The following is a 22514-nucleotide window of genomic DNA, read 5'->3' as shown; positions in this document are numbered from 1 at the left end:
CGCCGCCCTCATTCCTGAGCGGTGACCGGTGACCAGGGAGGGTCGGACGGGCAGGGAGGGCGGGGAGGCCCCGCTCCACCGGGGGACCCTCTCCGCCTTGGGGCGCTCACAGGCGGCCGCAGCAGGTCGCGCGTGGAGCGTCGCTCGGGCCCCGCGCGGGATTCCCAGGACGTGTCTCCCCACCTGTTTTCGGGGCGCCCCACCCGGCGCCGCCCTCAGACGGGGCGGGGCCCCCCCGGGGAGGAGCCCAGCGCGTTTAAATCCGTGCGCGCAGGGCGCACCGGGAGCGAGCGCAGCGCAGCGGCCGGTGCTTGAGCGCAGGTGGGGCGTCCGGGCGCGAAGCTCCAGCGAAACCGAAACAAGTGCGCGGCGAGCGGGGCGCAGAGGCGGGGGCGCGGGCGCGGGCTGAGCTCCCACCCGGCACCGAGCTCCGCCGACGCGGGTCCGGGAGGCGGGCGCCCTGTCCCTCCGGTCCGCCGGGTCCTCCGGTGGCCGCAGCCCCGAGTGGGTGGGGAGACGGCGGTTCGCGTGGGGGCCTCGGCCGGCTCTGGGCGGGGTCCCAGCAGGACGGTGCGGGTTCTCCGTGCCCCTGCAGGGCGGCGGGGGGTGGGGCGCGTTTGGACCGGAGCCGCCAGGGCCCCGGGGAGGCGTTCCGGCGGCGCGGCTCCCGGCGGGGCGCAGAGGTGCCGACACGCGGAGCTGCCCGCTGTCCCGGAGGCGCAGGGCCAACTGGGCGCGGCCGCCGCGGGACCGGGAGGCAGGCGCGGAGGGGTCGCTGGCCCGCGCCCCGCCCATCCGGCCGCGACTCTGCGGGGCTATTGACCCCCGTCCGTCAGCCCCGGGGCCGGGCTTCCGGGCGGAGGGAGTCGCCTCCCGCAGGAAGCGGCCGGCCACGTGCCCATTCTGGTCTGGCTGCCGGTGGACACCAGGTGGCTGCCCGCCCCAGGCCTGACGGACAGTGCCCGCCCCAGGAATTCACCTGTGACCTCCTGGAATGGCCCGCCCCGCTCACCTGGGGCCCTGGAAGCGGGGCGGCTGCCCGGAGGGGGAGGGGAGGGCCCGCCCTTCCAGGTTCCCTTTGTCTTTATTTATTTATTTATTTATTTATTAATGGGGGATGGGGTCTGCTCCGCCCCCCGCTCCCCGCCCCCAGCCCCTGCCCCACCGGCCTTCTCCCCGGGGGGCCACCTCCCCCTGACGCCCATTTTTTGTTTCTGGGACCCTGGGCTGCCGGGGTGCCTGCTGCCGGGCCCTGGACCCGCACATGCCCGGGCCTGCCTCTCCCAAACCCTCCGTCCTAGGTCCCCACCACACACTCCAGGCACCTGCTCCCGGGCCCTCCCTCCGGAAGGAGGCCCGGTCCAGCCGCAGCCCCCACTCCCGCTACCTGTGCCCCTGGCGCCCCAGCCCCGCCTCCTCCCCGCAGCACAGCCGTCAGGGGTCTGCGCTGGCCGCCAGCCTCCGCCAGGGGCCATGCACAGCCAAGCCCGCCTGGCCGCCCACCTGCAAGCCCTGCCCCTTCCTGGGGGAGAGGTGCCTCTCCTCCTGACCCTTGTCCAGCCTTCCCGGCAGCCTCCGGGGACAGGTGCTCTGTTCCAGCCGCCCGGCAGCCTGTTACCTGGCGCTGCTGCCGGGAGGGCGGGGCTGGGTGCCAGCCTGCATGGCAGCACCTGAGAGAGGAGGCCTGAGGCCGTTGGTCTTCCCTCCAGGACTCAGCCCCTCAGAGGCCTTGGCCTCTCCCAGGTGCTCCCCCGCTGACCCCTCCTCCAGGCTGCAGGGCTGCCAAGGGCATGGGCACCCATGGGCACGAGAGGGGCCAGGGTGGAGGGGCACCCCTGGAGCAGCCAGCTGGGGAGGGCAGGGCCCAGCACCTCGGAGGGGCCAGCAGCGGTGGGCGCCACGGGGTTCGAGCTGCAGTGAGGCCGGGGCGTGGGTGTCGGGGTGACTGGGCTTGTGGTTCTGGGGCAGCCTGGCCGGGTGGCAACTCGGGCCGAGCAGCCTCGAGGCACTCCGAGTTCACGGGGAAGTGGAGGCGGAGCAGAAACCTGCCCCCACAGACGAGGGTCCCACGCCCTATGACCTGGAGGTCAGGGGCCAGCAGCCCCAAAATAGGTTTGTCAGATGTGGCAGCCGGAGTCCGAGGTCACGTCAACAGAGGCAGTGGTGTGGGGGGCGAGGGGCAGACCTGGGCCTGAGCTTCTCCCCAGACTCGAGGTGGGGTGTGGGGTGTGGGGTGTGGGACTTTGGGGAGCTGAGAGGCGAGGATTGGGCGGGGATCGGAGAGCAGGAGGGAGGGTGTGGACCGGGACAGGGGGCCGAGGGTGTGGCTCTGGGGAAGCGGAGAGGGGACGGTTCACAGGCCGAGAGGGCAGGCGCCGCCTCCCTGCGCTGTGGCTGTCGCAACGGTTGCCACAGCCTGGGTGTCTCAGGACAGCAGCAGCACCTTCCCAGCACGGGCCTGGGCGGCTGGAGATGGGTGCTTCTGGAATTTGGCGGGTCCGCCCATCTGCCTCCAGCCTCGGCCTGTCCCTGGGTGTCTTCCCAAGGACACCAGGCGGGTGGATCCGCCCGCCCTGCCTGCCCCCAGGTGACCTCGTCTTATTTGCACCTGCAGAGGCTGGTTTCCCGGAGGCCAGGGCCCTGGGCGGAGGCCAGGACTGAGCTATGGTTTGGGGGAACCCAATCTAACCCAGCACAGGAGAGACAGGCCTGGGGGGAGGCCAGACCTGTCCCCGCCGCTCAGGGAATCGTGCGCGGCTCTTGGCGGAGGGGACAGCGTGGAGGGGCTGGGCTTGGAGTCAGCTGACCGGGACCCCACGGGCTGGAGACTGTGCCTGGCCCTGCCCACAGCCCCGCCAGGCCAGCACTCGGCACGGACTCTGGCATCCCGGACGCCCAGGTGTGGGCACAGAGAAGCCATACCGAGAGGGAGCACGGGTGGGGAAAGGACGTGGAACCAGCCTGGGAGGGGGACTTGGGGGTCACAGGGTGGGGGAGGGGGTGTGGGGTGAGGGGCTGCGGCCAGCAGGAAGCCGGAGGGAGGGCGTGAGTTTGTAGGTCACCGGGCGAAGGATGAGCTGGGAGCTGGTGTCCGTGAACACGGTGGTGAGGCCCGAGGCAGGCACGCGGGGCCCAGCACCTCCCGGGCATGGGGTTGGGGAGGAGGGTGCTGGGCTGGAGGGAGGCCTGAGGGTGTCCACAGGAGGGAGCAGAGGCGTTGCTGGGGTCTCCGTGCCCTGGTCTCTCCTGGGCCGGCCCGGGGATGGAGGGACTCACCTGGGTGCTGACCCCGTCCCCTGGAGGGCACCCAGACTCTGGGATTGGCCCCCGATTGCTCCCGGGTGACCTTGCCCCCCTGGGCCATCCAGGGCTCCTCACGACGGACCCTTCCACCCTCCGCAGGGAGCAGACAGCGGATCCTGGCAAGCGAGGCCTGCAGCCAGCCGGCACCATGAACGGCGACGCTTTTCCTGACGTCCTGGCCGCCAGCGGCCCCGAGCCGACCACGGTCCCCAAGACCATCAAGGCCGTGCCGGAAGCCGGCTCTCCCCCTGGGCCCCAGGCCAGGAGCGTGGCCGGGGTGTTGGTGGAGGCCTCCGGCCGGGCCCTGAGCCTCTACGCGGCGATGAAGCAGGGCCTGCTGCCCGCCGGGCTCGGGCTGGCTCTGCTGGAGGCCCAGGCGGCCACCGGGGGCCTCGTGGACCCCGCGCAGGGCCAGCTGCTGCCCGTGTCGGTGGCCCTGCAGCAGGGCCTGGTGGGCCTGGAGCTGCGGGAGAAGCTGCTGGCGGCCGAGCGGGCCGTCACCGGCTACGCTGACCCCTACGGGGGCGAGAAGCTGCCCCTCTTCCAGGCCATTGGGAAGGAGGTGGTGGACCGGGCCCTGGGGTGGGGCTGGCTGGAGGCCCAGCTGGCCACAGGCGGCCTGGTAGACCCCTCCCGGGGTGTGCGGGTGGCCCCGGAGCTGGCCTGCCAGCAGGGCCTCCTGGACCGGGAGACGCAGCGCGGCCTGGAGGAGCACGCTCCGGGCTTCCTGGACCCCAACACGCTGGAGCGGCTGAGCTACCGCGAGCTGCTGGGCAGGTGCGTGCGGGCCCCCGGCACCGGGCTGGCCCTGCTGCCGCTCAAGACCACCTTCCGCACGCTGAGCGGGGCGGCCAGCTTGGCGGAGCTGCTGGAGGCGGGGGTCCTGGATGAGGAGACGGCCCGGGGCCTGCAGGAGGGCCGGCTGGCGGTGCCCGACGTGAGCGCGCGCCCCCAGGTGCAGCGCTACCTGCAGGGCACCGGGGCTGTGGCGGGCGTTGTCCTGCTGCCCGCCGGCTGCAAGAAGAGCTTCTTCCAGGCCGTGGCTGAGCACCTGCTCCCGCTGGGCGCCGTGCTGCCGCTGCTCGAGGCCCAGGCCGCCACCGGCACACTGGTGGATCCGGCCACCGGCCAGCGGCTGTGCGTGGACGAGGCGGTCCGGGCGGGCCTGGTGGGCCCCGAGCTGCACGGGCAGCTCCTGGAGGCTGAGCAGGCGGTGGCGGGGTTCCCCGACCCCTTCAGCGGCTCCCGCCTCCCCCTCTTCCAGGCCATGAAGAAGGGGCTGGTGGACAGGCCCCTGGCGCTGCGGCTGCTGGATGCACAGCTGGCCACGGGCGGGCTGGTGTGCCCGGCCCGCAGGGTGCGGCTGCCCCTGGAAGCCGCCCTGCGCTTCGCCTGCCTGGACGAGGAGACGCAGCAGCAGCTCTCACGGGCCGCGGGCTTCTCAGACCCCGGCACGCAGGAGAGCCTCAGCTACGGGCAGCTGCTGGCCCGCTGCGTCACCGACCCCGAGATGGGGCTGGCCTTCCTGCCCCTCCCTGGGGAGGCCCCTGGGGAGGAGCCACAGGGACTCCCGTTCATCGAGCACAGCACCCAGGAGGCCCTGAGTGCGGCCACCACCACCGTCTCCGCGGGCAAGTTCCAGGGCCGGCCCGTGTCACTGTGGGAGCTGCTTTTCTCTGAAGCCGTGCCCGCGGGGCAGAGGGCAGCGCTGGCCCAGCAGCACCAGGCGGGGGCCCTGTCGGTGGAGGAGCTGGCCGCGGTGCTGAGGACCACCCTGGAGCAGGCCGCAGCCACGGCCAAGACCACCTTCTCGGGGCTGCGGGTCCCCGTGACCCCCGGAGAGCTGCTGAAGGCAGAAATCATCGGCCCTGAGGTGTACGAGCAGCTGGCACGCGGGCAGACCACGGCCCAGCACGTGGGCAGCCTGGACTCCGTGCAGCGGTACCTGCAGGGCACGGGCTGCATCGCCGGCCTGCTGCTGCCCGGCTCCCAGGAGCGGCTCAGCATCGACGAGGCGCAGAGGAAGGGGTTGCTCAGGCCGGGCACGGCCCTCATCCTGCTGGAGGCGCAGGCCGCCACCGGCTTTGTCATCGACCCCAAGGAGAACCAGAGGTACTCCGTGCAGGAGGCGCTGAGGGCCGGCGTCATTGGGCCCAGCGTGTTCGCCAAGCTGCTGTCGGCCGAGCGGGCGGTCACCGGCTACACCGACCCCTACACCGGGGAGCAGATCTCCCTCTTCCAGGCCATGAAGAAGGAGCTGATCGTCCGGGACCACGGCATCCGCCTGCTGGAGGCCCAGATCGCCACGGGCGGCATCATCGACCCCGTGCACAGCCACCGCGTGCCCGTGGAGGTGGCCTACAAGAACGGCTACTTCGACGAGGAGATGAACCACGTCCTGGCCGACCCCAGCGACGACACCAAGGGCTTCTTCGACCCCAACACGCACGAGAACCTCACCTACATGCAGCTGCTGGAGCGCTGCGTGCGCGACCCCGAGACCGGCCTGTACCTGCTGCCGCTCAGCAGTGCCCAGCCCCAGCTGGCGGACGCGGCCACCCGGCGGGCCTTCCAGAACCTGCTGCTCCCGGGGAAGTACGGGCGGTTCCGGGGGCGGCGGGTGTCGGCGTGGGAGCTGCTCAACTCCGAGTGCTTCAGTGAGGCCCGGCGGCGGCAGCTCCTGCACAGCTTCCGGCGGCGCGAGGTCTCCCTGGAGCAGGTGGCCAAGCTGTTGCAGAGGGAGGCGGCCAGGTGTGCGGACGTCATGCTGCCCGCCCTGCGGGGCCGGGCCACCGCCTACCAGCTCCTGGAGGCCCAGATCATCGACCAGGAGCTCCTGGACCGGCTGCTGGCGGGGACGCTCAGCCCCGAGGCCCTGCTCCGCGTGGAAGGCGTCCGCACGTCCCTGCGCGGCTCGGGCGCCGTGGGCGGGGTGCTGCTGCCGGCCTCCAACCGGAGGCTCAGCCTCTACCAGGCCATGAAGCAGCAGCTGCTGCGGCCTGGCCTGGCCCTGGCCCTGCTGGAGGCCCAGGCGGCCACCGGAGCCCTGACGGACCCCGACAGCCTGGAGGCCCTGTCGGTGGAGGAGGCTGTGCGCAGGGAGCTGGTGGGGCCGGAGTTGTACGCCCGGCTGCGACGGGCCGAGGGCGCCCTGACCGGCTTCCGAGACCCCTTTTCCCAGGAGCGGGTGTCCCTGTTCCAGGCCATGAAGAAGGGCCTCGTCCGGGAGGAGCAGGCCGCCCGCCTCCTGGAGGCCCAGGTGGCCACGGGAGGGGTCATCGACCCCACGGGCCACTACCACCTCTCCCTGCCCGTGGCCGCCGAGCGTGGCTGCATCGACCAGGAGATGGAGGCGGCCTTGTCCAGCTCCCCGGACACCTTCCCCACGCCGGACGGCCGGGGCCGCACCAGCTATGCCCGGCTCCTGGGGCAGTGTCTGAAGGATGAGGCTTCCGGCCTCTACCTGCTGCCCCTGCAGGAAGGTGTGCCCGCCGGCCCCTCCGACCAGCAGCTGCAGGAGACCCTGCAGGCCACGCCAGGCGCGGAGGACGGCTCGTCCCTCTGGGAGCTGCTGGCCTCCTGCCATTTCACGGAGGAGCAGCGGCGGGGCTTCCTGGAGGACGTGCAGGTGGGCAAGACCACGGTGCCGCAGCTGCAGGCGGCCGTGCGGGGCTGGGTGCAGGCGGCCAAGCTCCTGGCGCGGGCCCGGGTCACCGTGCCCGGCCCTCGGGGCGAGGTCCCCGCGGTCTGGCTGCTGGACGCCGGCATCATCACTCAGGAGACCCTGGCGGCGCTGACCCAGGGCACACGGTCGCCCGCCGAGGTGGCCGAGGAGCCCACGGTGAAGGCCTGCCTGTGGGGCACGGGCGCCGTGGCCGGCGTGCTGCTCCAGCCCTCGGGGACCAAGGCCAGCATCGCCCAGGCCATGCAGGACGGCCTGCTGCCCCCCGGCCTGGGGCAGAGCCTGCTGGAGGCCCAGGCCGCGTGCGGCTCCCTGGTGGACCCTCTGACCAACCAGAGGCTGTCTGTGGAAGCCGCGGTCAAGGTGGGGCTGGTGAGCGGGGCGCTGAGTGAGCAGCTCCGGCAGGCGGAGCGGGCCGTGGCCGGCTACACCGACCCCTTCTCCGGGAGCCCCCTCTCGCTGTGGCAGGCCATGGAGAAGGGGCTCGTGCCCCGGCGGGAGGGCCTGCCCCTCCTGCAGGCCCAGCTGGCCACGGGGGGCGCCGTGGACCCCGCCCATGGGGTGCACCTCCCCCCGGCGGCAGCCTGCAGGCTGGGCCTCCTGGACGAGCGGACGCTCCAGGCGCTGACCGGGACGGATGAGGACAGCAAGTTCTTCTTCGACCCTAGCAGGCGGGACCGGGTGACCTACCAGCAGCTGAGGGAGCGCTGTGTCCTGGACGCGGACACTGGCCTGTGGCTGCTGCCCCTCCCCCAGGGCGTGGCCCTGGAGGTGGACAACCACACGGCCGTGGCCCTCAGGGCCATGAAGGTGCCCGTCGGGGCCGGGAGGTTCAAGGGGCTCACAGTTTCGCTCTGGGACCTGCTGCACTCGGAGTACGTGGGCGACCAGAAGCGGCGGGAGCTGGCGGCGCTCTGCCAGTCGGGGCGGGCCACGGCCCTGCGGCAGGTGGTGCAGGCCCTCACCGCCCTGGTCGAGGCCTCGGAGACCAAGCCCGCGCAGGCCGTCTTCCGGGGGCTGCGCAAGCAGGTGTCGGCCGGCGACCTGTTCCGGTCCCACGTGATCGACAAGAAGACCCTGGACGAGCTGAACCAGGGCACGAGGACGGTGCAGGAGGTGACCGCCATGGACAGCGTGCGGACCTTCCTGGAGGGAGGCAACTTCATCGCCGGCGTCCTGGTCCAGGCCACCCAGGAGCGGATGAGCATCTCGGAGGCCCTGAGCAGGGGCCTCCTGCGGCCGGGCACGGCCCTGGTGCTGCTGGAGGCCCAGGCGGCCACCGGCTTCCTCATCGACCCCACGGAGAACCGGAAGCTGACCGTGGAGGAGGCCTTCGGGGCAGGGATGTTCGGGAAGGAAACCTACCAGAAGCTGCTGTCGGCCGAGCGGGCGGTCACCGGCTACACCGACCCCTACACCGGGGAGCAGATCTCCCTCTTCCAGGCCATGAAGAAGGAACTGATCGTCCGGGACCACGGCATCCGCCTGCTGGAGGCCCAGATCGCCACAGGCGGCATCATCGACCCCGTGCACAGCCACCGCGTGCCCGTGGAAGTGGCCTACCAGCGCGGCTACTTCGACGAGGAGATGAACCGCGTCCTGGCCGACCCCAGCGACGACACCAAGGGCTTCTTCGACCCCAACACGCACGAGAACCTCACGTACCTGCAGCTGCTGGAGCGCTGCGTGCGTGACCCCGAGACCGGCCTGTACCTGCTGCAAATCGTTAAGAAAGGGGAGACGTACGCGTACGTGGATGAGGCCACCAGGCGGGCTCTGCGGGCGCAGACCATGACCCTGCACGTGGGCCGGTTCGCCGGGCGGACCGTCTCTGTCTGGGACCTGCTGTCGTCGCAGTACTTCTCGGAGGAGCGGCGGCGGGAGCTGGCCCAGCAGTGGCACGCCCGGGCCCTGAACCTGCAGCAGCTGCTGGGCCTCATCACGGCCGTCGTGGAGGAGACAGAGAAGCAACACCAGGCGGTCAGGGTGGCCGGGATCGGCGGGGAGGTGACCGCCGCAGAGTTGTTCAACGCCGGCGTCATCGACAAAAAGACGCTGGACTCGCGGCCCGGGGCCCAGGCCCTCCTGGAGCTGCCGAACGTGAAGGTCGCCCTGCAGGGCAGCGGCTGCATCGCGGGGGTGACTGTCCCTTCCACACAGGAGGTGCTGAGCCTCTACGAGGCCAGCGTGAGGGGCCTCGTCCCCACGGGATTCGCGGCCCAGCTGCTGGAGGCCCAGGCGGCCACAGGCTTCCTGCTGGACCCCCGCAGCCACCGGAGGCTCTCGGTGGACGAGGCCGTGGCCGCGGGCCTGGTGGGCGAGGAGCTTCGGGAGAGGCTCCTGGACGCCGAGAAGGCCGCCAAAGGCTACGTGGACCCAGACACGGGGGACACGGTCCCACTGTCCCAGGCCACGGACAGAAAGCTGGTAAAGCGGGAGGAGGCGCTCCGGCTGCTGGAAGTGCAGGTGGCCACGGGCGGGGTCATCGACCCGCGGCACCACCTACGGCTCCCACTGGACACGGCCTACGCGCGCGGCTGTCTGCGCCGCGACACCTACGCCCTCGTGTCTGATCAGAAGCACATGAACAAGAGGTTCCTGGACCCCAACACCCACGAGAAGGTGACGTACCAGGAGCTTCAGGGGCGAAGCTGCCAGGAAGAGGGGACGGGCTGGGCTCTGTTCCCCGTGACCCGCGAGGAGAAGGACACCACGCACATCGACGAGGCCACGAGGAAGGCCCTGGAGGTCGAGCGGGTGGACGTCCCGGTAGGCAGGTACCGGGGACAGCGGCCGTCCGTGTGGGAGCTGCTGAACTCCGAGTACGTCACGGAGGAGAAGAAGCTGGAGTTGGTGGGAAAATACAAGCGAGACACGGCCAAGGCCCTGGACAAGGTGGTGAACAAAATCTTCGTGATGATCGACGAGAAGGAGAAGAGCGCGAGGCAGCTGTGGTTCCGGGGCATCCGGAGGCACATCACGGCCACCGAGCTCTTCCAGGCGGCCATCATCACCAAGGAAACGCTGCAGCAGCTGGAGGCCGGACACAGCAGCGTGGAGGACGTGGGGCAGGACGCCGGCGTGAGGCGCTACCTGGAGGGCACGAGCTGCATCGCGGGCGTGCTGGTGCCCGCCAGGGACCAGCCCGGGAGGCGGGAGAAGATGAGCGTCTACCAGGCCATGTGGAAGGGCCACCTGCGGCCGGGCACGGCCCTGGTGCTGCTGGAGGCCCAGGCGGCCACCGGCTTCCTCATCGACCCCGTGGGCAACCGGCGGCTGTCCGTGGACGAGGCCGTGGCTGCGGACCTGGTGGGCGGCGAGATCCGGGACAAGCTGCTGTCGGCCGAGCGGGCGGTCACCGGCTACACCGACCCCTACACCGGGGAGCAGATCTCCCTCTTCCAGGCCATGAAGAAAGACCTGATCGTCCGGGACCACGGCATCCGCCTGCTGGAGGCCCAGATCGCCACGGGCGGCATCATCGACCCCGTGCACAGCCACCGCGTGCCCGTGGAGGTGGCCTACAAGAACGGCTACTTCGACGAGGAGATGAACCGCGTCCTGGCCGACCCCAGCGACGACACCAAGGGCTTCTTCGACCCCAACACGCACGAGAACCTCACCTACATGCAGCTGCTGCGTCGCTGCGTGCGCGACCCCGACACGGGGCTCTACATGCTGCAGCTGGCCGGCCAGGGCTCCGTCGTGCACCAGCTCAGCGAGGAGCTGCGCCGCGCCCTGCACGACGTCCGTGTGACGCTGCCCCCGGCCGCCGGCGGCACCCAGGGCCTGGTCGTCTCGGTCTGGGAGCTGCTCTTCTACCGGGAGGTGTCCGAGAGCCTGCGGCAGGACCTGCTGGTCCAGTACCGGGCGGGCACGCTGACCGCGCAGCAGCTGGGCGCCTCGCTCACCTCGCTGCTGGCCGGGGCCCCGGAAGGGAGCCCGCACCCGGCCCCGGCCGACCCTAGGCGGGCCCTGAGCGCGGTCACCATGGAGGTGAAGGTGGGCCGCCTGCGGGGGCCGGCCGTGCCCGTGTGGGACGTGCTGGAGTCCGACTACGTGAGCGCCGGCAGCAGGGAGCAGCTGCTGGCCCAGTTCCGCTCGGGGAGGCTGGGCCTGCCCGCGCTGACCCGCCGGCTGACCACCATCATCGAGGAGGCCGAGGGGGCCCAGGGCACCGAGCACCTCCAGGTGTCCAGCCCCCCGGGGCGTGGTGACGCCCAGGCCGACCCCCAGGCCGCCAGGCGCCTCCAGGAGCAGGCTCTGCGTGCGGCCACCATGGAGGTGCATGCCGGGCGATTCCAGGGGCAGCCGGTGTCCGTGTGGGACGTCCTCTCCTCCTCCTACCTGAGCCAGGCCCGCCGGGAAGAGCTGCTGGCCCAGCACGCGGCCGGCGCCCTGGCCCTGCCGGGCCTCGTGGCCGTCCTCACCCAGGTCGTCGAGGAGACGGAGCAACGGCTCAGCAAGATGTCCTTCCCGGGCCTGAGGCGCCAGGTGACGGCGTCCCAGCTGGGCGTCTCCAGGGTCCTGGACCCCGAGACCCTGCAGGGCCTGGCCCAGGGCACCAAGAGCCCCCAGGAGGTGATGAAGATGGACTCGGTCAAGCGCTACCTGGAGGGCACGAGCTGCATCGCGGGCGTGCTGGTGCCCGCCAGGGACCAGCCCGGGAGGCGGGAGAAGATGAGCGTCTACCAGGCCATGTGGAAGGGCCACCTGCGGCCGGGCACGGCCCTGGTGCTGCTGGAGGCCCAGGCGGCCACCGGCTTCCTCATCGACCCCGTGGGCAACCGGCGGCTGTCCGTGGACGAGGCCGTGGCCGCGGACCTGGTGGGCGGCGAGATCCGGGACAAGCTGCTGTCGGCCGAGCGGGCGGTCACCGGCTACACCGACCCCTACACCGGGGAGCAGATCTCCCTCTTCCAGGCCATGAAGAAAGACCTGATCGTCCGGGACCACGGCATCCGCCTGCTGGAGGCCCAGATCGCCACGGGCGGCATCATCGACCCCGTGCACAGCCACCGCGTGCCCGTGGAGGTGGCCTACAAGAACGGCTACTTCGACGAGGAGATGAACCGCGTCCTGGCCGACCCCAGCGACGACACCAAGGGCTTCTTCGACCCCAACACGCACGAGAACCTCACCTACATGCAGCTGCTGCGTCGCTGCGTGCGCGACCCCGACACGGGGCTCTACATGCTGCAGCTGGCCGGCCAGGGCTCCGTCGTGCACCAGCTCAGCGAGGAGCTGCGCCGCGCCCTGCACGACGTCCGTGTGACGCTGCCCCCGGCCGCCGGCGGCACCCAGGGCCTGGTCGTCTCGGTCTGGGAGCTGCTCTTCTACCGGGAGGTGTCCGAGAGCCTGCGGCAGGACCTGCTGGTCCAGTACCGGGCGGGCACGCTGACCGCGCAGCAGCTGGGCGCCTCGCTCACCTCGCTGCTGGCCGGGGCCCCGGAAGGGAGCCCGCACCCGGCCCCGGCCGACCCTAGGCGGGCCCTGAGCGCGGTCACCATGGAGGTGAAGGTGGGCCGCCTGCGGGGGCCGGCCGTGCCCGTGTGGGACGTGCTGGAGTCCGACTACGTGAGCGCCGGCAGCAGGGAGCAGCTGCTGGCCCAGTTCCGCTCGGGGAGGCTGGGCCTGCCCGCGCTGACCCGCCGGCTGACCACCATCATCGAGGAGGCCGAGGGGGCCCAGGGCACCGAGCACCTCCAGGTGTCCAGCCCCCCGGGGCGTGGTGACGCCCAGGCCGACCCCCAGGCCGCCAGGCGCCTCCAGGAGCAGGCTCTGCGTGCGGCCACCATGGAGGTGCATGCCGGGCGATTCCAGGGGCAGCCGGTGTCCGTGTGGGACGTCCTCTCCTCCTCCTACCTGAGCCAGGCCCGCCGGGAAGAGCTGCTGGCCCAGCACGCGGCCGGCGCCCTGGCCCTGCCGGGCCTCGTGGCCGTCCTCACCCAGGTCGTCGAGGAGACGGAGCAACGGCTCAGCAAGATGTCCTTCCCGGGCCTGAGGCGCCAGGTGACGGCGTCCCAGCTGGGCGTCTCCAGGGTCCTGGACCCCGAGACCCTGCAGGGCCTGGCCCAGGGCACCAAGAGCCCCCAGGAGGTGATGAAGATGGACTCGGTCAAGCGCTACCTGGAGGGCACGAGCTGCATCGCGGGCGTGCTGGTGCCCGCCAGGGACCAGCCCGGGAGGCGGGAGAAGATGAGCGTCTACCAGGCCATGTGGAAGGGCCACCTGCGGCCGGGCACGGCCCTGGTGCTGCTGGAGGCCCAGGCGGCCACCGGCTTCCTCATCGACCCCGTGGGCAACCGGCGGCTGTCCGTGGACGAGGCCGTGGCCGCGGACCTGGTGGGCGGCGAGATCCGGGACAAGCTGCTGTCGGCCGAGCGGGCGGTCACCGGCTACACCGACCCCTACACCGGGGAGCAGATCTCCCTCTTCCAGGCCATGAAGAAAGACCTGATCGTCCGGGACCACGGCATCCGCCTGCTGGAGGCCCAGATCGCCACGGGCGGCATCATCGACCCCGTGCACAGCCACCGCGTGCCCGTGGAGGTGGCCTACAAGAACGGCTACTTCGACGAGGAGATGAACCGCGTCCTGGCCGACCCCAGCGACGACACCAAGGGCTTCTTCGACCCCAACACGCACGAGAACCTCACCTACATGCAGCTGCTGCGTCGCTGCGTGCGCGACCCCGACACGGGGCTCTACATGCTGCAGCTGGCCGGCCAGGGCTCCGTCGTGCACCAGCTCAGCGAGGAGCTGCGCCGCGCCCTGCACGACGTCCGTGTGACGCTGCCCCCGGCCGCCGGCGGCACCCAGGGCCTGGTCGTCTCGGTCTGGGAGCTGCTCTTCTACCGGGAGGTGTCCGAGAGCCTGCGGCAGGACCTGCTGGTCCAGTACCGGGCGGGCACGCTGACCGCGCAGCAGCTGGGCGCCTCGCTCACCTCGCTGCTGGCCGGGGCCCCGGAAGGGAGCCCGCACCCGGCCCCGGCCGACCCTAGGCGGGCCCTGAGCGCGGTCACCATGGAGGTGAAGGTGGGCCGCCTGCGGGGGCCGGCCGTGCCCGTGTGGGACGTGCTGGAGTCCGACTACGTGAGCGCCGGCAGCAGGGAGCAGCTGCTGGCCCAGTTCCGCTCGGGGAGGCTGGGCCTGCCCGCGCTGACCCGCCGGCTGACCACCATCATCGAGGAGGCCGAGGGGGCCCAGGGCACCGAGCACCTCCAGGTGTCCAGCCCCCCGGGGCGTGGTGACGCCCAGGCCGACCCCCAGGCCGCCAGGCGCCTCCAGGAGCAGGCTCTGCGTGCGGCCACCATGGAGGTGCATGCCGGGCGATTCCAGGGGCAGCCGGTGTCCGTGTGGGACGTCCTCTCCTCCTCCTACCTGAGCCAGGCCCGCCGGGAAGAGCTGCTGGCCCAGCACGCGGCCGGCGCCCTGGCCCTGCCGGGCCTCGTGGCCGTCCTCACCCAGGTCGTCGAGGAGACGGAGCAACGGCTCAGCAAGATGTCCTTCCCGGGCCTGAGGCGCCAGGTGACGGCGTCCCAGCTGGGCGTCTCCAGGGTCCTGGACCCCGAGACCCTGCAGGGCCTGGCCCAGGGCACCAAGAGCCCCCAGGAGGTGATGAAGATGGACTCGGTCAAGCGCTACCTGGAGGGCACGAGCTGCATCGCGGGCGTGCTGGTGCCCGCCAGGGACCAGCCCGGGAGGCGGGAGAAGATGAGCGTCTACCAGGCCATGTGGAAGGGCCACCTGCGGCCGGGCACGGCCCTGGTGCTGCTGGAGGCCCAGGCGGCCACCGGCTTCCTCATCGACCCCGTGGGCAACCGGCGGCTGTCCGTGGACGAGGCCGTGGCCGCGGACCTGGTGGGCGGCGAGATCCGGGACAAGCTGCTGTCGGCCGAGCGGGCGGTCACCGGCTACACCGACCCCTACACCGGGGAGCAGATCTCCCTCTTCCAGGCCATGAAGAAAGACCTGATCGTCCGGGACCACGGCATCCGCCTGCTGGAGGCCCAGATCGCCACGGGCGGCATCATCGACCCCGTGCACAGCCACCGCGTGCCCGTGGAGGTGGCCTACAAGAACGGCTACTTCGACGAGGAGATGAACCGCGTCCTGGCCGACCCCAGCGACGACACCAAGGGCTTCTTCGACCCCAACACGCACGAGAACCTCACCTACATGCAGCTGCTGCGTCGCTGCGTGCGCGACCCCGACACGGGGCTCTACATGCTGCAGCTGGCCGGCCAGGGCTCCGTCGTGCACCAGCTCAGCGAGGAGCTGCGCCGCGCCCTGCACGACGTCCGTGTGACGCTGCCCCCGGCCGCCGGCGGCACCCAGGGCCTGGTCGTCTCGGTCTGGGAGCTGCTCTTCTACCGGGAGGTGTCCGAGAGCCTGCGGCAGGACCTGCTGGTCCAGTACCGGGCGGGCACGCTGACCGCGCAGCAGCTGGGCGCCTCGCTCACCTCGCTGCTGGCCGGGGCCCCGGAAGGGAGCCCGCACCCGGCCCCGGCCGACCCTAGGCGGGCCCTGAGCGCGGTCACCATGGAGGTGAAGGTGGGCCGCCTGCGGGGGCCGGCCGTGCCCGTGTGGGACGTGCTGGAGTCCGACTACGTGAGCGCCGGCAGCAGGGAGCAGCTGCTGGCCCAGTTCCGCTCGGGGAGGCTGGGCCTGCCCGCGCTGACCCGCCGGCTGACCACCATCATCGAGGAGGCCGAGGGGGCCCAGGGCACCGAGCACCTCCAGGTGTCCAGCCCCCCGGGGCGTGGTGACGCCCAGGCCGACCCCCAGGCCGCCAGGCGCCTCCAGGAGCAGGCTCTGCGTGCGGCCACCATGGAGGTGCATGCCGGGCGATTCCAGGGGCAGCCGGTGTCCGTGTGGGACGTCCTCTCCTCCTCCTACCTGAGCCAGGCCCGCCGGGAAGAGCTGCTGGCCCAGCACGCGGCCGGCGCCCTGGCCCTGCCGGGCCTCGTGGCCGTCCTCACCCAGGTCGTCGAGGAGACGGAGCAACGGCTCAGCAAGATGTCCTTCCCGGGCCTGAGGCGCCAGGTGACGGCGTCCCAGCTGGGCGTCTCCAGGGTCCTGGACCCCGAGACCCTGCAGGGCCTGGCCCAGGGCACCAAGAGCCCCCAGGAGGTGATGAAGATGGACTCGGTCAAGCGCTACCTGGAGGGCACGAGCTGCATCGCGGGCGTGCTGGTGCCCGCCAGGGACCAGCCCGGGAGGCGGGAGAAGATGAGCGTCTACCAGGCCATGTGGAAGGGCCACCTGCGGCCGGGCACGGCCCTGGTGCTGCTGGAGGCCCAGGCGGCCACCGGCTTCCTCATCGACCCCGTGGGCAACCGGCGGCTGTCCGTGGACGAGGCCGTGGCCGCGGACCTGGTGGGCGGCGAGATCCGGGACAAGCTGCTGTCGGCCGAGCGGGCGGTCACCGGCTACACCGACCCCTACACCGGGGAGCAGATCTCCCTCTTCCAGGCCATGAAGAAAGACCTGATCGTCCGGGACCACGGCATCCGCCTGCTGGAGGCCCAGATCGCCACGGGCGGCATCATCGACCCCGTGCACAGCCACCGCGTGCCCGTGGAGGTGGCCTACAAGAACGGCTACTTCGACGAGGAGATGAACCGCGTCCTGGCCGACCCCAGCGACGACACCAAGGGCTTCTTCGACCCCAACACGCACGAGAACCTCACCTACATGCAGCTGCTGCGTCGCTGCGTGCGCGACCCCGACACGGGGCTCTACATGCTGCAGCTGGCCGGCCAGGGCTCCGTCGTGCACCAGCTCAGCGAGGAGCTGCGCCGCGCCCTGCACGACGTCCGTGTGACGCTGCCCCCGGCCGCCGGCGGCACCCAGGGCCTGGTCGTCTCGGTCTGGGAGCTGCTCTTCTACCGGGAGGTGTCCGAGAGCCTGCGGCAGGACCTGCTGGTCCAGTACCGGGCGGGCACGCTGACCGCGCAGCAGCTGGGCGCCTCGCTCACCTCGCTGCTGGCCAGGGCCCCGGAAGGGAGCCCGCACCCGGCCCCGGCCGACCCTAGGCGGGCCCTGAGCGCGGTCACCATGGAGGTGAAGGTGGGCCGCCTGCGGGGGCCGGCCGTGCCCGTGTGGGACGTGCTGGAGTCCGACTACGTGAGCGCCGGCAGCAGGGAGCAGCTGCTGGCCCAGTTCCGCTCGGGGAGGCTGGGCCTGCCCGCGCTGACCCGCCGGCTGACCACCATCATCGAGGAGGCCGAGGGGGCCCAGGGCACCGAGCACCTCCAGGTGTCCAGCCCCCCGGGGCGTGGTGACGCCCAGGCCGACCCCCAGGCCGCCAGGCGCCTCCAGGAGCAGGCTCTGCGTGCGGCCACCATGGAGGTGCATGCCGGGCGATTCCAGGGGCAGCCGGTGTCCGTGTGGGACGTCCTCTCCTCCTCCTACCTGAGCCAGGCCCGCCGGGAAGAGCTGCTGGCCCAGCACGCGGCCGGCGCCCTGGCCCTGCCGGGCCTCGTGGCCGTCCTCACCCAGGTCGTCGAGGAGACGGAGCAACGGCTCAGCAAGATGTCCTTCCCGGGCCTGAGGCGCCAGGTGACGGCGTCCCAGCTGGGCGTCTCCAGGGTCCTGGACCCCGAGACCCTGCAGGGCCTGGCCCAGGGCACCAAGAGCCCCCAGGAGGTGATGAAGATGGACTCGGTCAAGCGCTACCTGGAGGGCACGAGCTGCATCGCGGGCGTGCTGGTGCCCGCCAGGGACCAGCCCGGGAGGCGGGAGAAGATGAGCGTCTACCAGGCCATGTGGAAGGGCCACCTGCGGCCGGGCACGGCCCTGGTGCTGCTGGAGGCCCAGGCGGCCACCGGCTTCCTCATCGACCCCGTGGGCAACCGGCGGCTGTCCGTGGACGAGGCCGTGGCCGCGGACCTGGTGGGCGGCGAGATCCGGGACAAGCTGCTGTCGGCCGAGCGGGCGGTCACCGGCTACACCGACCCCTACACCGGGGAGCAGATCTCCCTCTTCCAGGCCATGAAGAAAGACCTGATCGTCCGGGACCACGGCATCCGCCTGCTGGAGGCCCAGATCGCCACGGGCGGCATCATCGACCCCGTGCACAGCCACCGCGTGCCCGTGGAGGTGGCCTACAAGAACGGCTACTTCGACGAGGAGATGAACCGCGTCCTGGCCGACCCCAGCGACGACACCAAGGGCTTCTTCGACCCCAACACGCACGAGAACCTCACCTACATGCAGCTGCTGCGTCGCTGCGTGCGCGACCCCGACACGGGGCTCTACATGCTGCAGCTGGCCGGCCAGGGCTCCGTCGTGCACCAGCTCAGCGAGGAGCTGCGCCGCGCCCTGCACGACGTCCGTGTGACGCTGCCCCCGGCCGCCGGCGGCACCCAGGGCCTGGTCGTCTCGGTCTGGGAGCTGCTCTTCTACCGGGAGGTGTCCGAGAGCCTGCGGCAGGACCTGCTGGTCCAGTACCGGGCGGGCACGCTGACCGCGCAGCAGCTGGGCGCCTCGCTCACCTCGCTGCTGGCCGGGGCCCCGGAAGGGAGCCCGCACCCGGCCCCGGCCGACCCTAGGCGGGCCCTGAGCGCGGTCACCATGGAGGTGAAGGTGGGCCGCCTGCGGGGGCCGGCCGTGCCCGTGTGGGACGTGCTGGAGTCCGACTACGTGAGCGCCGGCAGCAGGGAGCAGCTGCTGGCCCAGTTCCGCTCGGGGAGGCTGGGCCTGCCCGCGCTGACCCGCCGGCTGACCACCATCATCGAGGAGGCCGAGGGGGCCCAGGGCACCGAGCACCTCCAGGTGTCCAGCCCCCCGGGGCGTGGTGACGCCCAGGCCGACCCCCAGGCCGCCAGGCGCCTCCAGGAGCAGGCTCTGCGTGCGGCCACCATGGAGGTGCATGCCGGGCGATTCCAGGGGCAGCCGGTGTCCGTGTGGGACGTCCTCTCCTCCTCCTACCTGAGCCAGGCCCGCCGGGAAGAGCTGCTGGCCCAGCACGCGGCCGGCGCCCTGGCCCTGCCGGGCCTCGTGGCCGTCCTCACCCAGGTCGTCGAGGAGACGGAGCAACGGCTCAGCAAGATGTCCTTCCCGGGCCTGAGGCGCCAGGTGACGGCGTCCCAGCTGGGCGTCTCCAGGGTCCTGGACCCCGAGACCCTGCAGGGCCTGGCCCAGGGCACCAAGAGCCCCCAGGAGGTGATGAAGATGGACTCGGTCAAGCGCTACCTGGAGGGCACGAGCTGCATCGCGGGCGTGCTGGTGCCCGCCAGGGACCAGCCCGGGAGGCGGGAGAAGATGAGCGTCTACCAGGCCATGTGGAAGGGCCACCTGCGGCCGGGCACGGCCCTGGTGCTGCTGGAGGCCCAGGCGGCCACCGGCTTCCTCATCGACCCCGTGGGCAACCGGCGGCTGTCCGTGGACGAGGCCGTGGCCGCGGACCTGGTGGGCGGCGAGATCCGGGACAAGCTGCTGTCGGCCGAGCGGGCGGTCACCGGCTACACCGACCCCTACACCGGGGAGCAGATCTCCCTCTTCCAGGCCATGAAGAAAGACCTGATCGTCCGGGACCACGGCATCCGCCTGCTGGAGGCCCAGATCGCCACGGGCGGCATCATCGACCCCGTGCACAGCCACCGCGTGCCCGTGGAGGTGGCCTACAAGAACGGCTACTTCGACGAGGAGATGAACCGCGTCCTGGCCGACCCCAGCGACGACACCAAGGGCTTCTTCGACCCCAACACGCACGAGAACCTCACCTACATGCAGCTGCTGCGTCGCTGCGTGCGCGACCCCGACACGGGGCTCTACATGCTGCAGCTGGCCGGCCAGGGCTCCGTCGTGCACCAGCTCAGCGAGGAGCTGCGCCGCGCCCTGCACGACGTCCGTGTGACGCTGCCCCCGGCCGCCGGCGGCACCCAGGGCCTGGTCGTCTCGGTCTGGGAGCTGCTCTTCTACCGGGAGGTGTCCGAGAGCCTGCGGCAGGACCTGCTGGTCCAGTACCGGGCGGGCACGCTGACCGCGCAGCAGCTGGGCGCCTCGCTCACCTCGCTGCTGGCCGGGGCCCCGGAAGGGAGCCCGCACCCGGCCCCGGCCGACCCTAGGCGGGCCCTGAGCGCGGTCACCATGGAGGTGAAGGTGGGCCGCCTGCGGGGGCCGGCCGTGCCCGTGTGGGACGTGCTGGAGTCCGACTACGTGAGCGCCGGCAGCAGGGAGCAGCTGCTGGCCCAGTTCCGCTCGGGGAGGCTGGGCCTGCCCGCGCTGACCCGCCGGCTGACCACCATCATCGAGGAGGCCGAGGGGGCCCAGGGCACCGAGCACCTCCAGGTGTCCAGCCCCCCGGGGCGTGGTGACGCCCAGGCCGACCCCCAGGCCGCCAGGCGCCTCCAGGAGCAGGCTCTGCGTGCGGCCACCATGGAGGTGCATGCCGGGCGATTCCAGGGGCAGCCGGTGTCCGTGTGGGACGTCCTCTCCTCCTCCTACCTGAGCCAGGCCCGCCGGGAAGAGCTGCTGGCCCAGCACGCGGCCGGCGCCCTGGCCCTGCCGGGCCTCGTGGCCGTCCTCACCCAGGTCGTCGAGGAGACGGAGCAACGGCTCAGCAAGATGTCCTTCCCGGGCCTGAGGCGCCAGGTGACGGCGTCCCAGCTGGGCGTCTCCAGGGTCCTGGACCCCGAGACCCTGCAGGGCCTGGCCCAGGGCACCAAGAGCCCCCAGGAGGTGATGAAGATGGACTCGGTCAAGCGCTACCTGGAGGGCACGAGCTGCATCGCGGGCGTGCTGGTGCCCGCCAGGGACCAGCCCGGGAGGCGGGAGAAGATGAGCGTCTACCAGGCCATGTGGAAGGGCCACCTGCGGCCGGGCACGGCCCTGGTGCTGCTGGAGGCCCAGGCGGCCACCGGCTTCCTCATCGACCCCGTGGGCAACCGGCGGCTGTCCGTGGACGAGGCCGTGGCCGCGGACCTGGTGGGCGGCGAGATCCGGGACAAGCTGCTGTCGGCCGAGCGGGCGGTCACCGGCTACACCGACCCCTACACCGGGGAGCAGATCTCCCTCTTCCAGGCCATGAAGAAAGACCTGATCGTCCGGGACCACGGCATCCGCCTGCTGGAGGCCCAGATCGCCACGGGCGGCATCATCGACCCCGTGCACAGCCACCGCGTGCCCGTGGAGGTGGCCTACAAGAACGGCTACTTCGACGAGGAGATGAACCGCGTCCTGGCCGACCCCAGCGACGACACCAAGGGCTTCTTCGACCCCAACACGCACGAGAACCTCACCTACATGCAGCTGCTGCAGAAGGCCACTCTTGACCCTGAAACTGGCCTGTTACTTCTTTCTCTGTCTTGAGGGTGAATGGACTGTTTGTGTGGTGGGATGTTAACTCTCAAATATGTCTTACTCTATTCTTCAGATTTTAAAATATTCTTTAATTTGGTTTTACTTAGTTTTTAAAATGTATACATTTTTGATTTAATAGTGAGAGGCGAGCGATAGGGAGATAGAAACATGGATGAGAGAATAACATCGGTGGGCTGCCTCCAGCAAGCCTGTTCTGGGGATGGAGTGGGCAACCCTGGCATCGAACCCGGGACCTCTGAGTTCCTGGGCCCGTGCTCAACCACGGAGCCAATGGCTGGGCGGCTCAGTGTTTAAATGTATCTGGTAACATTGTTCCCTTCCCATGGCCCCCCAGGTGCGCGTCCAGAGCAGGCCTGTTCCCTGGCGTGTTCATCCTGACGAGTGGTGGCCCCCCTTGTGCTTTTGTTGTTATTTCTGGGAATATTGGCGGGTGGCCATCTTACAGGCTCCGCTGCGCTTGGAACAAAGGACTGTCTGTTCCTGGGACCTCAGCCTGTCACCCTGGGGTGTCTGCAGCGCTTTGTGTTTTCTGGTTGTTATTAAAGCCTTTCTTCCGTTGGAAGTCAGTGTGCCTTCTGTGTGCTAAGCCACCCCATCCGTTCCTCCGCTCCTCCGTGTAGCGGCCTCACTCATGACTCTCACTTTAGGGTCCCCCTGCAGCGCCAGGGATCGCCCAGGGAACGCGACTCCTCCCCGCATTCCTGTGGGAGAGCGGGCCTCCCGGCGGCCCGAGTCCCAGGTGCAGGTCCAGATCCCAGGCCGCGCCCCCAGACCCCAGGGGAGCAAGCCGGCTAGCAGGCTGCCCCAGACCCCTCCACTCTGGGTCCAGCCGAGGGGGAAGCCCGGAGGCCACCGCGGTTCCGGGCTGTTTGTGACGGGGGGTGCGGTGGGCAGGGGGAGAACGCGAGGCTCTAAGAGCTGGGCTGGGCCGGCCCCAGGACCCCGATCCCGGCCGCCCTGCTGGTTGCAGCGCCCAGGGAAGCGGGGAGGGACGCGGCTCCACCCCGCCTCCTCCAGACAGGCGTGGGGGCGGGGCCTCGAGTGGGCTTTTCCGGGGCGGGGCCGTAGGCGCGGGTGGGTGTGGCCTAGACAGGGGCGGGCCCGAGGGGCGAGGCATTAGCCAGGTGGGCGGGGCGGGGCTTTCTAGGGGGCGGGGATTAGCACGCGATGGACAGGTGGGGGGAGTCAGGCGAGACTG

General features: G+C 71.3%; 1 protein-coding gene across 3 annotated transcripts; it reads left to right on the top strand.

Moving 5' to 3' along the window:
- Window positions 1-211: 211 nt before the first annotated feature.
- Window positions 212-21878, top strand: EPPK1 (epiplakin 1). 3 transcript variants are annotated; one of them, XM_036303795.1, is made up of 2 exons: window positions 212-321; window positions 3403-21878. In XM_036303795.1, exon 2 carries the CDS (start codon window positions 3452-3454, stop codon window positions 21302-21304), a length of 17853 nt encoding a protein of 5950 aa, XP_036159688.1. In that variant the 5' UTR covers window positions 212-321; window positions 3403-3451; the 3' UTR covers window positions 21305-21878. The 3 variants fall into 3 exon arrangements, with proteins under 3 accessions (XP_036159688.1, XP_036159689.1, XP_036159690.1); XM_036303796.1 differs by lacking the exon at window positions 212-321 and adding an exon at window positions 2592-2899; XM_036303797.1 differs by lacking the exon at window positions 212-321 and having other exon boundaries at window positions 3080-19720; window positions 21239-21878.
- Window positions 21879-22514: the final 636 nt, after the last annotated feature.

The sequence above is a fragment of the Myotis myotis genome, unplaced genomic scaffold (assembly GCF_014108235.1).
Source record: "Myotis myotis isolate mMyoMyo1 unplaced genomic scaffold, mMyoMyo1.p scaffold_m19_p_38, whole genome shotgun sequence".
Taxonomy (NCBI): Eukaryota; Metazoa; Chordata; class Mammalia; order Chiroptera; family Vespertilionidae; genus Myotis; species Myotis myotis.
Note: the sequence above shows the minus strand (reverse complement) of the source record. Positions and strands in the feature narration are given on the sequence as shown.